Below are 12,958 nucleotides of genomic sequence, written 5' to 3'. Positions count from 1 at the left end.
CCATACCAAGAGAACACAACTTATCATGTACCATAAGTAACACTCCACTAACCAATTTGTATTTCCATACAGAAGATGATGAATTCTTCTACTTCTTTCCTGTCTGGAATAGAAGAAAACATGATCTTCTGTCAACCATGTTTCACAGTGATTCCAATAATCTCTGGAGAGAGATTGAGGCTAATTGTGCCACCAATTCATTTCTTTTATTCCTAATATTCATGGCATTTCTCATAAAGAAAAACCAATGCATTATCAGTACAGGTATTTATATTCTCCAAAAGTTATGTACATAGAAGGCAGAGATGCAAGAGGAAAATAGTGGCAGTGGTTTCGAGGTAGTATGGAATGAGATAGGGGTGAACAGAATGAAATACTCAGTCAGATGTTATTATAGACCTGGTAATGTGGATGTTATTATAGACCATGAAATGTATAATCAAATTAGCAAGCAAATAAGAAAATGGTAATCATAATCGGGTGATTTTAATTATGGCAGTATAGATTGGGATGATAAGATAGCAACTGGAAGTAAAGAAAATGTGTTTCTTGAGTTTTTGAGAGACAACTACTTCAGGCAGTACAGAGGGCACATGAGGACTGAGGGTCTTGAATTTGATATCTCATCGAGGATGTCATTATAAATGAGATGTCAAATCACTCTCCAGTTTTGATGAAAGTGACCATGAAGTGATCACTTGGGTGGTTGCTAACAGTATGAGGACCTCTGTGAGGAAAGAATCTATGTAAAACTATGAGGCTGGTGATTATGAGATGCTCTGGAGACAGCTTGCAGGTGCAGCATGGAATGAGGAATTGGCTGGAAAGGAGATCAATGCTGCTTGGGTGATATTCAAGAACTAACTAGTAGAAGCAATGTTTTGTTTTTTTTTGTTAAATGAAGGTTAAATAAAGTAGAAAAAGGCATTATGGATGTGACATAAGAGGAGTGGTAATAATCAATTCCATGAAGATTACAAAGAATAGGCAAGGAGGGTGACTTGGTTGGTAAGAGTAGCAAAATTAAAGTATGAGCACCACTTAGCAAAAAATAATCCTAGAGAGTTCTTTCGATATGTAGCTAGCAAAAAAAAAAAAAAAAAAAAAAAAAAAAAAAAAAAAAAAAAAGAATGATTATAGAAGGATGACACTGATTGGAAAAAATTGCATAAGAAGAACAACTGCTGCAGAGGATATAACTGAGATATTTAATGAGCAGTTCATAAAGGTCTTTCATTTTTGTGAATGTGACATGAGAGTTTGAGAGCAGTTTGATGAGGAGGAGAGACTGACTGTAAGTGAGCAAGAGGTGTATGGGGAATTGAGCAAACTTCTTGTTAATAAGGCTGTGGGACTTGATAATATAACACCACATATTTTGAAGGAATGTGCCAGGGAGCTGGTAATTGCTTGACATATTTGTTTAATATGAGTCTTGCGTCTTGCACTGGGTTGAGTTCCAAAGGAGTGGAAGGAAGGCAAGATTGTACTGCTTCATAAGGGAGGTAACAGAACTTATGCATCAAGTTATAGGCCTATCTGTGTGTCAAATGTTGATTAAGGTGTTTCAGAAGCTGTTAACAACTAGGATTCAGAATAAGGTTGACAAAAGTGATATTATCCTTGATGGACAGGATGGATTTGTTAAAGATAGGTCATGTTTTAGTAAATTACTTACTTATTACAATAAGGTGATGGCTTCATCAAACAAAGGAGATGGATACACAGTAGGATACTCAGATTTTGCAAAGGCTTTTGATATATTACCACATGATAAGTTGATACTTAAACTAAAGAAGATGGGCTTGGATATTAGACTAGTGCACTGGATTGGAGATTGGCTATTTGATAGATATCAGTAAGTTGTGTATGGGGGAGCAATATCCCAGAAGAGGAAAGTCATTAGTGGCATGCTTCAGGGGTCTGTTTTAGGGCCATTGCTGTTTAACCTGCATGATAATGGGGAAGATTTGGATGGGATATCCTATAACAACCTCTTACTAAATATATACATCTCTATCTTATCCTCTCTCTTCCTCCTATCCAAGAGGTGTATGGAGAATTGTTCGCAGGTGATGCAAAGTTGGGACAAACTATGAGGAGTAGAGCAGATGTTCTGGCCTTACAAGGAGACTTGAATTGATTGAGTGAATGAGCATAGGAATGGGAATACCAGTTCAATGTTGCAAAATGTAAGGTTTTAAAATTTAGGAAACAAAGATGGGATGTAGAATTTACACTTGATGGGATATAATTTTGGAGGCAGAGGAAATAAGAGATCTTGGGTGATGGCAGATAAGGATCTAAAATTTAGAGGATACATTGCCAAAATTATGAGGTCGACACAACGAATTCTGGGAACGATACAGAGTTAGAAGTAAGGAGATTCCATAGTATAATTCCTTGATTAGGTCACATGAACCACTGTGCACACATTTGATCACATGGTTTTCAAAAGGACGAAAATATGTTTAAAAGGGTGCAGAGGCAAACGACTAAGGTAGTTTCTTATGCTTGGAATGTTGCATATGAGGAAAGGTTGAGATGATGCAATTTGCAGAGTTTAGTGGATAGGAGGAAGCGGAAGGACAAGATAAAGATGTATAGTTTAGCAAGAGGTTGTTATAGGATAAATGATAAAAAGGTTTTTCATAAAATGGTGGAAGATTGGGGGAGAACAAGAGGTCTGGAAGTAGTATAGTCTGGAAGTAGTATAAGGGGGTGTGTGGGCAAGGGAGCAACAAACAGGTTTTTTGCATGGAGAATTGGGGGGGAGGGGACCCAAAAATTACCAGAATTTTTTTTTTTTTTTAATTTTATTAAAGTTTATACCATATTCTAGTCTTCTTCAGAGTACTTGCCATGTGAGTCAATGCACTAGTCCCAACATTTTTTCCATACATTTCATTTGCAATGAAATGTGTCTCAGAGGACACACATTTTATTTGCAAATCTTCTGTTAAAATACGCTTACAAAAACTCCAAGACAAATTCATCTCTTCATAAACTTGCTCAATGGTCTTTCAACAATCTTCATTGATTTCCTGGCAAACCTTTTCAATGATTTCATCATTTCTGCTTGTCAAAGATCATGCTTTAGGTAAAACACAGGTGTACGAATGAATTTCCTAAAGCATCATCTTTAAAGGCTTGCTGAAGCATAACAGTAGTTTCAGCTGCAGTTTTATCCAAAAGAAAACAAAAAATCACATAACATTCTCTGTTCCTTGTGGTCAGCAGTAACAAAATTGCCAAACCTGCTTATAAGTGCCAACAAAAAGCATCCAGAACAATGAACCAGTATGCAGAGATGCTACTTGCCAGACTGGTGCGGAAAACTGCACACTCATGATGCCTAGTGGCATCATCTGTAACTAGAAAATGCGCATGCTTCAATTTCAGATTCCAATTAATTTTGGGTATCCACTTTTACAAAATTTAGTGGATATTAGGAAGAGTGGTGATATGATAGACAAGTTCAAGTTGATAAGGGATTTTATAGGATCAATGTTGAAGAAGTTTTTCATAAAATAGTGGGAGATCAGAGAGAACAAGAGGTCATCCCTGGAAGCTGTATAAGGAAGGCGTGAACAAGGGAATGAAAAGCAGGCTTTTTTGTATATAGAGTTGTGAATGATTGGAATGCCTTGCCTGAGAGTGTGGTGTCTGCAGAGAATTTGAATATGTTTAAGCAAGGTATGATGAGCAGTGTGTATGACAAAGGGACCTATTAGATGGGTCTTTGATTCTATGGGGTCTAGATAATAATAATATTCCCTCTTGACTCTATTTGAAACATTATACCATACATTTTGACTATTCCCACAAAACTGTAACCATTTCACACTTTAAAGGGATATCAGATAAACAGAATACTACAGAAATACAACCTTAATGCCACCTTTAAACCTCCTGCAAAGTTAAAGAACTTATTCAACTCATCCAAGGATCCACTCCATCTTCTGGTCCACCCTGGAGTATACCGTATTCGTTGCACCTGTGATTTGTCCTATATAGGTGAAACAGGACACACACAGTTCCTATCGGAAAAAAGGAACATAAAGGCACATTAAACTTAATAACTATGGTGAATCCGAACTTTCTGATCATGCCCTGAATACTGTACATAGAACTGAATAGAAAGGCACCTGTTGTTTACATCACACTAAAACATGGTATGAACATTGCTTGTAATTGTTTATACTTTTCTTATTTATTTGTACTCCCTAATACTTATTTATTGTTTATTTTTGAAACTAATTTGAATAATTAACGATTACGCTAGTAGTCCCTCAGCAGTAACGAATGATGGGGGATTCAGCTGCAGTTGCAAATGGCGTGTCGCCAAGTCCTCCGCCATTTAGGCACTCTATTATAAGCAATATAATAAGAGAGTTTGTGGCATGCAGTATTTGCGGCATGCATGCATCTCAGGGATTGGATGTCTTACTTGTGAGAGAGGATGCGCGTGTGTGTTTAAAGTGCAGGCAGTGGGAGGATATAAATGCAATAGATATCTCAATAACCGACCTTGTTGCTCCAGGAACAGGAAACGAATACAGGAAGACGAGTAGTGTGATAGGAGAGAAGAAAAAAATGTGAATGAGAAAATAATAGTTGATAGTGTGGAAGGCATGAGTGACTGAAAGTTTAGATGGTTTTGTTTGGGAGAGTGAATTTCGATTTAGAGTGACTGACCTGCAGAGGGAGATGAGGGAGATAGAGGAGCTGAAAGAGGAGGTGGAATGTCTTGGGAGAAGTATGATAAGTATAAAAGATGAGATTAGCAGAATGGAAGAGATAAATGCAAGGCAAATCAGAGTAGGGGAGAGAGAGAGTTTTGGGAATAATAGGAGAGGAGAGAAATTTGTGAATGATAAAAGAGGAGAGAATGGAATTGGCTATGGAAATGGAGAGAATGGAAACAGGAGAGAGAGAGGTATGGAAGTGCTACAAGAGGAGAAAATGGAAACAGTAGCAAAGAGGGAATGAGAGAGAGGTATGGGAATGCTAGAAGAGGAGAGAATAGAAACACTAGGAGAGATGGAATGAGAGAGAGGCATGGCAGTGCTAGAAGAGGAGAAAATGGAAACAGTAGGAAAGAGGGAATGAGAGAGAGGTATGGGAATGAAAGAAGAGGAGAAAAATGGAAACAATAGGAGAGAGAGAGAGGGAATGGTAAGAGGTATAATGTATGGGGATTCAATGATCCGTGCTGTTCAAGATAGGATGTGTGAGAAGTGTTTGCCAGGAAGAACGATAGAAAGGGTGGCTATGGCAGTTAACAGAGGTGAAAAGGTGGATGAGATGATTGTGATGGTGGGAACAAATGACTTGAGTGGTGGTGTAAATAGGGCAGCGAGAGATATGAGATTCTTGCTTGAGGTGGTACGAAAGAAGACAGAGAGGAAAAATGGTGTCTGTGTTACCTAGGTATGATAATGACGAACTGAGCAGCAGAAGAGCAGTAATATTGAATGACATAATAGCTAGAATATGTGACAAGATAGGACTGGAATATGCAGATGCTTGGAGTCAGTTTGAGGACAGAGAGGAATTGTATGCTAGAGACCACTTACATATGAATGAGGAAGGACTTAGCCATCTGGAGAGATTGCTGTTCTGAAAAAGTCAGTGTGCCCTAGGAAGAAAGGTAGCAGGGGTGGCATCTTGTGGGAATGGATATTTGGGAGAAGGGGGACGACATCAGGTAACACTGAGCCCAGTGGAGTCTAGAGGGGATCATGCTGGGTATAGAAACAACGGCATTTATATGCTATATACTAATGCCAGGAGTATCCAGAATAAGGGAGAGGAATTGGTGGTGCAGATAGCATCAGCCTGACCAAAAATTATTGGGATCGCTGAGACATGGTTGACAGAAGGGGATATAATAACAGGAATAGAAGTTGCTGGGTACAGCATTTTTCGGCAGGATAGGAAGGGAAAGTGTGGCGGTGCAATACTGCTTACAATAAGTGATGACCTATGTCCTCTAAGAGTGGAGAATTTGGAAGGCAGTGACACTAACAATTTTGAAAGCATATGGTGTGAGGTAGAGGTGGGCAAGGCAGGATATTTAGTGGGTTGTTGCTACAGACCCAGGAGTACAGAGGGTGGGGGACCAGGAGATGTTTAGACAGTTAAGTTTGGCAAGTGCAAGAAGAATGATTGTTATGGGAGATTTTAACTACAGTAGTATAAATTTCAGAGAGGAAGATGCATGTAGCAATAGGGGGAATGGAATTTCTAGAATTATTGATGGACAAATATCTTAGGCAACATGTAATAAAGGGAACAAGAAGTTCAAGAGTTTTGGATTTGGTTATAGCATCAGAAGAGTTGATAATAACTGAGATGACATCTCTCCCACCAGTTGGAGAGAGTGACCATATGGTTTTCACTTGGAAAATGAATAGACATGCAGGAGTATCAAAGAGATGGGAAAGTATGTGGAATTATAAGGCAGGTGATTATAATAGTCTTAAACGTCAACTTGGGGAAGTTTCATGGAGAGAGGAATTGGAAGGCCATGATATCATTAGTGCGTTGGAAATTATGAAAGAATATTTGTTAGCAGCAATGGTAAGTTGTATACCACGAGTGAACAAGAGGACACAATGTAGAGTAAAGTGGATGTCAAACAATATTAAACAGGAATTGCATGCGAAAAAGAGGCTGTGGAAGAGATGTAAGGAGACAGGAGAAGAGAAGATGCATGAAGAGTATAAGACACAGGTCAGAAGAGTGACTAGTATGGTAAGGAAGACGAAACTGTAATATGAGAGGAGATTAGCCCTAAGATCCAAAGACAATCCTAGGAACTTTTTAGATATGTGGCTGATATTGTGGGATAAAAATGGGAATAGAGTGATTGATGCAGAGGATATAGTGGAGTTGTTCAATGAACACTTCATTGGAGTATTTCATCCTGGAGGAGTCAGTTTTAATGCTAGAGGGATAGGGCAGGTTGAAGGTTTAGAGGTACAGGAAGAGTGTGTTTCAAATACTGTGCTCTGGATGTCAGTAAAGCTGTGGGACTGGATGGTATTTCACCACGAGTTTTGAGAGAATGTGCTAGGGAACTGACAGTGCTGTTGACCTTGCTTTTCAATGAAAGTTTGGCTATGGGAAAGGTACCCATGGAATGGAAGGAAGGTAAGATAGTGCCATTACATAAGGGCAGTAGCAGACTGGAAGTCTCTAATTATAGCCCAGTTTGTGTGTCATCAGTAGTTAGTAAGATCTTGGAGAAAGTAGTGAAGGACCGTATACAGCATTGGGCAGATGAGGGTAACGTTATCTGTGAGAGTCAACATGGATTTGTGAAGGGGCGCTCTTGTTTTAGCAATATGCTAGCCTTTTATAATAAAGTTACAAGAGCATTAGATGAGGGAAAGGCATATAGTGCTATTTTCTTAGACTCGGCGAAGGCATTTGACAGGGTGCCACATGATAAGCTGATATTTAAGTTGCAGCACACACATAGGTCTGGATGTCATATTAGTCAATCAGATTCAGGATTGGCTGTCTGATAGGTATCAGAGAGTTGTGTATGGTGGGGCAGTTTCAAGGAAGCAGAGGCCTACAAGTGGTGTCCCACAGGGCTCAGTACTAGGACCTATATTGTTTAACCTTTATATAAATAACATTGTCAGTGGATTGCAAGGGGATATTCAGTTGTTTGCAGATGATGCAAAGCTGGGAAGTTATTAGTAATAGTGCAGATGCGGCAGTTCTGCAAGAGGATTTGAATAAGCTATATAGATGGGCAAATGAATGGGGATGTCGGTTTAATGCAGCAAAATGTACGGTTTTGAGGTTTGGGAAACATCGATGGGACACTGCATATTCTATGGGAGGAGTTATACTGGAGAAAGTAGGGGAGACAAGATATCTGGGATTGATGATTGATAGAAACCTGAAATTTAGGGGACATATTGCAAAGGTGGTGAAGGTAACACAGAGGATTGCTGCAATAATGAGAAGGACACTGACCTGCAGAGATAAAACAGTTATCATTCCGTTGTATAAGACCCTGATCAGACCACACTTGGACTATTGTTCTCAGATTTTGTCCTCAGGATTTGAAGGGGATAAATTAAGTGTGGAAAGGGTACAAAGGTGGATAACAAAGATGGTTTTATGAATGTACAATGATAGTTATGAGGATCAGCTGAGGGAATGTGGACCGTAGAGTTTGGTGGATAGAAGAAGGAGAGATGATATGATTGAGACTTTTAAACTGTTGAGAGGTGGTTACAGGGTTGACACTGGGGAGCTCTTTCGCTTGGTTGAACAGCGGGAAGGAGTGATGACAAGAGGCCATTCCTAGAAGTTACGAAAGGAAAATGTGAGCAAGAAGGTGAGGAGTGGTTTCTTTGCATTGAGGGTGGTTGAACCATGGAATGCATTGCCTGATGGAGTGGTGAGAGCGAGAACGGTCAATTAGTTCAAGGAGTGGTATGACTTTGTGTTTCTTAGGAAGGACCTCCTATGATGAGTCTTTTGACTCCATGGAGACCTGAATAATAATAATAACATGAATTTAAGTAGGCTTGTGAAATTCTTATCAACTACCCTAATTTTAACAATAATGATGGTCTAAAAATCCCAAGAATATGGAAGGCATATATTCTACCCACATAACCTTTTCGTCTAAGTTAATTATAAATATGTCTGTAAATAATCCAGAATCTTAATTCTAATATAACGACTCTCATATTAAATTAGGACATGATTTTTCCTGTAATAAAATTATCTATATGAATTTGTTCTCTGATAATGTTATAAATAGAATATAGCTTTGAAGTAAGTTTTTTTTTTTACCTCACTAGAGATATAGCCAGTAGAATAATGGTTGATCAAATCATTGTTTCTTTGGCATACTGTCTGAAATGTAATATAATTTGTCTCAGTATATATATATATGTGTGTGTGTGTGTGTGTGTGTGTGTGTGTGTGTGTGTACTAAAGATGATGACCTTAATACAAAAGTCAAAATGTCGAGATATTAAAGTAATTAATTAAAAAAATAATTGAAAAAAAATTGAAAATTAATCCTTAATTTGTCTGAAATGAACAGTTAGCTATGCCCTTGAGTTGGGTTGTTTGATGAAAGTCTTACAGTGGGTAGGGTTCCTAAGCAGTGGAAAGAAGCCAAAATAGTACCCCTCCACACAACTTAGCACATAAGTTGTAGTACAAGCTTGAAATGATGAGAATAGATAGTATATTGGTTAGATGGATCAAATATTGGCTCTTTCAATTTGGATCAGAACAATACCAGAAAGTTGTGTATGATGGAATAGTGTCATCTCACAAAAGGAGGGTAACCAGTAGCATGCTCCAGGGTTCTGTTCTTGGGTCCTTGCTCTTTAACTTGTTTGCAAATGATATGTCACGTGGACTGATTGGGGATCTTCAGTTGTTTGCTGATGATGCAGAGTTGAGGAGAATTATAAGTAGCACTGCTGATGTTAATTTCCTCCAGGAAGATTTGAATACACTTTTGTCTCAGACAAAAGGAGTGGGGGTTTTAGTTTTAATATTAATAAGTGGAAGGTATTGCATTTTGGAGAGTAGAAATATAAGGCAGTGTACTATATTGACAGTGTCGTACTGCAGGAAGTAGATGAAATTCAAGATTTGTGAGTGATGGTTGACAGTATACTGAAGTTTACAGTGCATATGGTAAGTGTTGCACACTGCACATTGTAGTACCGCTATAATAAGAAGTACTCTAATATGTAGAGTACTTCTTATTATAGTCTTATTATATCACTGTGCTCAGATTGGGTCAACTGGTTTTCAGTGTGATGTGGAAACATTGGAGATGTTCCACAGACAAGTGACTAAGACAATATCAGGACTTTGGAATGCTGGCTATGGAAAGAGTTTGAAGAAATGTGGTTTGCAGAGTTTGGTGGAAAGGAGGAAAAGAGGTGATATGATAGACACATTTAAGTTAGTGAGAGGATTTTATTGGATTAATCCAGGTGGTTTTATTAAACAAATATAAGACAATAAAAATAAAAGCAGAGGCCATGCCTGGAAGTGATGAAGAGTAGATTTTTTATAAGGAGAATTGTCAGTGAATGAAATGCATTACCAGAATGTGTTGTTAATGCAAGATGTGTTAAGGATTTTAAGATTTGGTATGATAAATATGTTGTCAGTTGAATGATTCTCCCATGATATGTCTGCCGACTCCATGGAATGTGCAATAATAATACTATCAGATAATAATAATAATATATTAAATGTTACTGAAGAGAATTAACATCAGCAGTGCTGATGTTTTTTCCAAAGGAGTAAAATCATGTCTCTAATTCAATGAGTGATGTGCATTTTATTACACTTAAAAAATCATATAATAGTGAAACTTACCTATACTACTAGGAACATGCTTGCCTGAATATTGAAGACAGCTAGTTACATTAACACAAGACATCCTTTTACCGTTAAAGTTGCAGTTGGTGGTATTCATATTTATTTGGGAAGGATTAAATACCAAATTTGATCTCAGCTGAACAACAGGATTGGACCTAGCAAGAAAGGAAGGCAGGGGATAGAAATAGACAGCAATATAGAAAATAAATTTAATGACTTATTTCTTCATTATGGAGACCACTATTACTAACAGGCTGGAGTAATACAGTTAAAGATAATATAAAGTTAATTATTCAAGTTTCGCAATCTGATATTTGTGGTAAGGTCATCAAATATATAGTACATACAGTCACCATGTATGCATACAACACACACAAAAAGGAACAAAGAAAATTACAACTAATGCTCTTGAGCCTGACTGCCAATGAGGGGAAGCGCGTGCGTGCGCGCGCACACACACACACACACACACACACACACACACACACACACACACACACACAGAGCCTTGGCAAGAAGTCAATGGACAACCTCATCAGCAAGGTGCATCGTGCCATTTAACAAGGCATGCATTTCTAGCTGATATAAATTGGAGGAATATGATGATCCCAAGTCAGTGCAACTGTGTCCAGGTGAAATGGCTATGAGAAGGGAACTGACAGAGTTTGAAAGAGGTGTGTTGTGATAGGATACTATGTTGCAGGTCTCTCTCTGTTCAGCAAATTATCGACAAATTAGTCATTCCAGGTTGACAAGACTGAAACACAAGAATGAACAGCAAGTGCTATCTGCTGTGGATGACCCACCACACTCACTGAATGTGAATATAGGATATGCTACTAAAGATAATATGTAAAAACTGCCATTCATTGTCTATTCATTAACTGACAGTTTGAATGTGGAGTTCAGGGCATCGACTGGAACACCAATCTGCACAAAAATATTCAGAACGAAGGCTCACAACATGGGTTTCCACAGTAGGATTGCAATATGCAAGCCCTGCATTACTTGAACCAGCATGCATCATTGTCTTCCGTGGTGGAATGTGGAAGTTTCGACAGCTGTGTTATGGACTGAACTATCACGCTACACCTCTACTGATCAGATGGACATGTGTTGGTGTGGCAGATGCCTGGTGAATGTCTCTTACCAGAGTGCATAACCCTAACTATAAAGTTTGGAGGCGGTGGTGCAATGATATGGTTCTGTTTTTCCTGGTTTGGCCTTAGACCTCTGTTTGTGGTACCACAAATATTGCCACAGGTATCTGAACATTCTAGACAATGCAATGCTTCCTACTTTGTGGCATTTCTATGGAACTGACCATTCTCTTTCAGCAAGACAATGCACCCTAACATAAGGCTGCTGCTGTAACTGAGTGGTTTGTGGATATGAATGTCACCACACTTGACTGGTCCCCACAGAGACCTTATCTCAACCTTATTGCATATCTGGGATGAATTGAAGTATCAGAATTGAAGTAATCATACTCTTGTGGAAAGTATACCACATAGGCTTGCTGCATTCATTGCAGCGAAAGAAGTTCATACATCTTATTAAGGTGGAGGTAGGATGGCTGTTTGTTTCTTACACTGTGGTGTCCATTGACTTTGTTCCAAGCAGTGAATATATATACAGTCATACCCCGACTTACGCTACCCCCACTTACGCAGTTTCTTATATGTACGTATTCCCATCCCGCTTCACCACTAGTCGCATCTTTTCAGCGCTGGCCGCTTTCGCCAGTGTCGCACATGCTGTGAACAAGCACTGACGTGTTTCGCCAGTCTCCATTCATACACGATTTTTATAGTCTACAAATCTTGTGATTGTTTAATGTTATGTTCTTGATAAAAATTTTATCACATAAAAAATAATAATGTCGTCCAAAAGAAGCAAGTCCGATTCTTTTGGATGACATTATTCTTTTACAGCTAGCAAGAAAAGAAAAACACTGACTTCGGAAACAAAACTCAACATTATTAAGGATTTTGAAGGTGGAATGAAAATTTGTGAGATAGCAAAGAAGTTCGATCTACAGGAATCCACAGTAAGAACAATCATAAAAGAAAGGTTTACAGATTTTGGAGGACATAGATTCTAATGAGGAACGAATTGTAGCCACAAGGCAAGGAATAAAAAAATCATTAGCTCGTTATGAAGAAATTTTGTATGACAAGAAAAAGACATTATGCCGTCAGACGAATCTATTAGATTTTATGAAACCATCGACATAGAAATAACTGTCTTTTTTTTATGTACGAAAAACTACAATGATGATTATATTTCTTAAAAAATATAGGTGTTTTTGTAAACCTTTGGTCCCAATTAACTAATATTTTGTATGTTTGTATATATAAATTACATGCAAAATTTACCCCGAGTTATGCGAATTCGAATTACGCGCCCTTTGTTGGTACCACCTACTGCGTAACTTCGGGGTATGACTGTGTATATATATATATATATATATATATATATATATATATATATATATATATATATATATATATAACATCAATTCTATCCTCAGGGTTTCTATAGGCTACTAATGATAGCATTATAT

The 12,958-nt window shown here is 38.1% G+C and overlaps 1 protein-coding gene across 1 annotated transcript in view; it reads right to left on the bottom strand.

Moving 5' to 3' along the window:
* LOC150094572 (integrin alpha-9-like) overlaps positions 1 to 12,958 on the bottom strand; it is a 337,988-nt gene that overhangs the window by 306,178 nt on the left and 18,852 nt on the right. Inside the window, exon 2 of the mRNA XM_090411818.1 lies at positions 10,390 to 10,547. Within this exon, the coding sequence (XP_090267944.1) occupies positions 10,390 to 10,489 (100 nt within the window). The 5' untranslated portion in view covers positions 10,490 to 10,547. The remainder of the gene's footprint in view (positions 1 to 10,389; positions 10,548 to 12,958) is intronic.

Source organism: Typopeltis vanoorti, chromosome 22 (assembly GCF_054136105.1).
Source record: "Typopeltis vanoorti isolate ZY-2024b chromosome 22, IOZ_Tvanoo_1.0, whole genome shotgun sequence".
NCBI classification, from domain to species: Eukaryota; Metazoa; Arthropoda; class Arachnida; order Uropygi; family Thelyphonidae; genus Typopeltis; species Typopeltis vanoorti.
The sequence above is the reverse complement of the archived record's forward strand: the minus strand, read 5'-3'. Positions and strand labels throughout refer to the sequence as shown.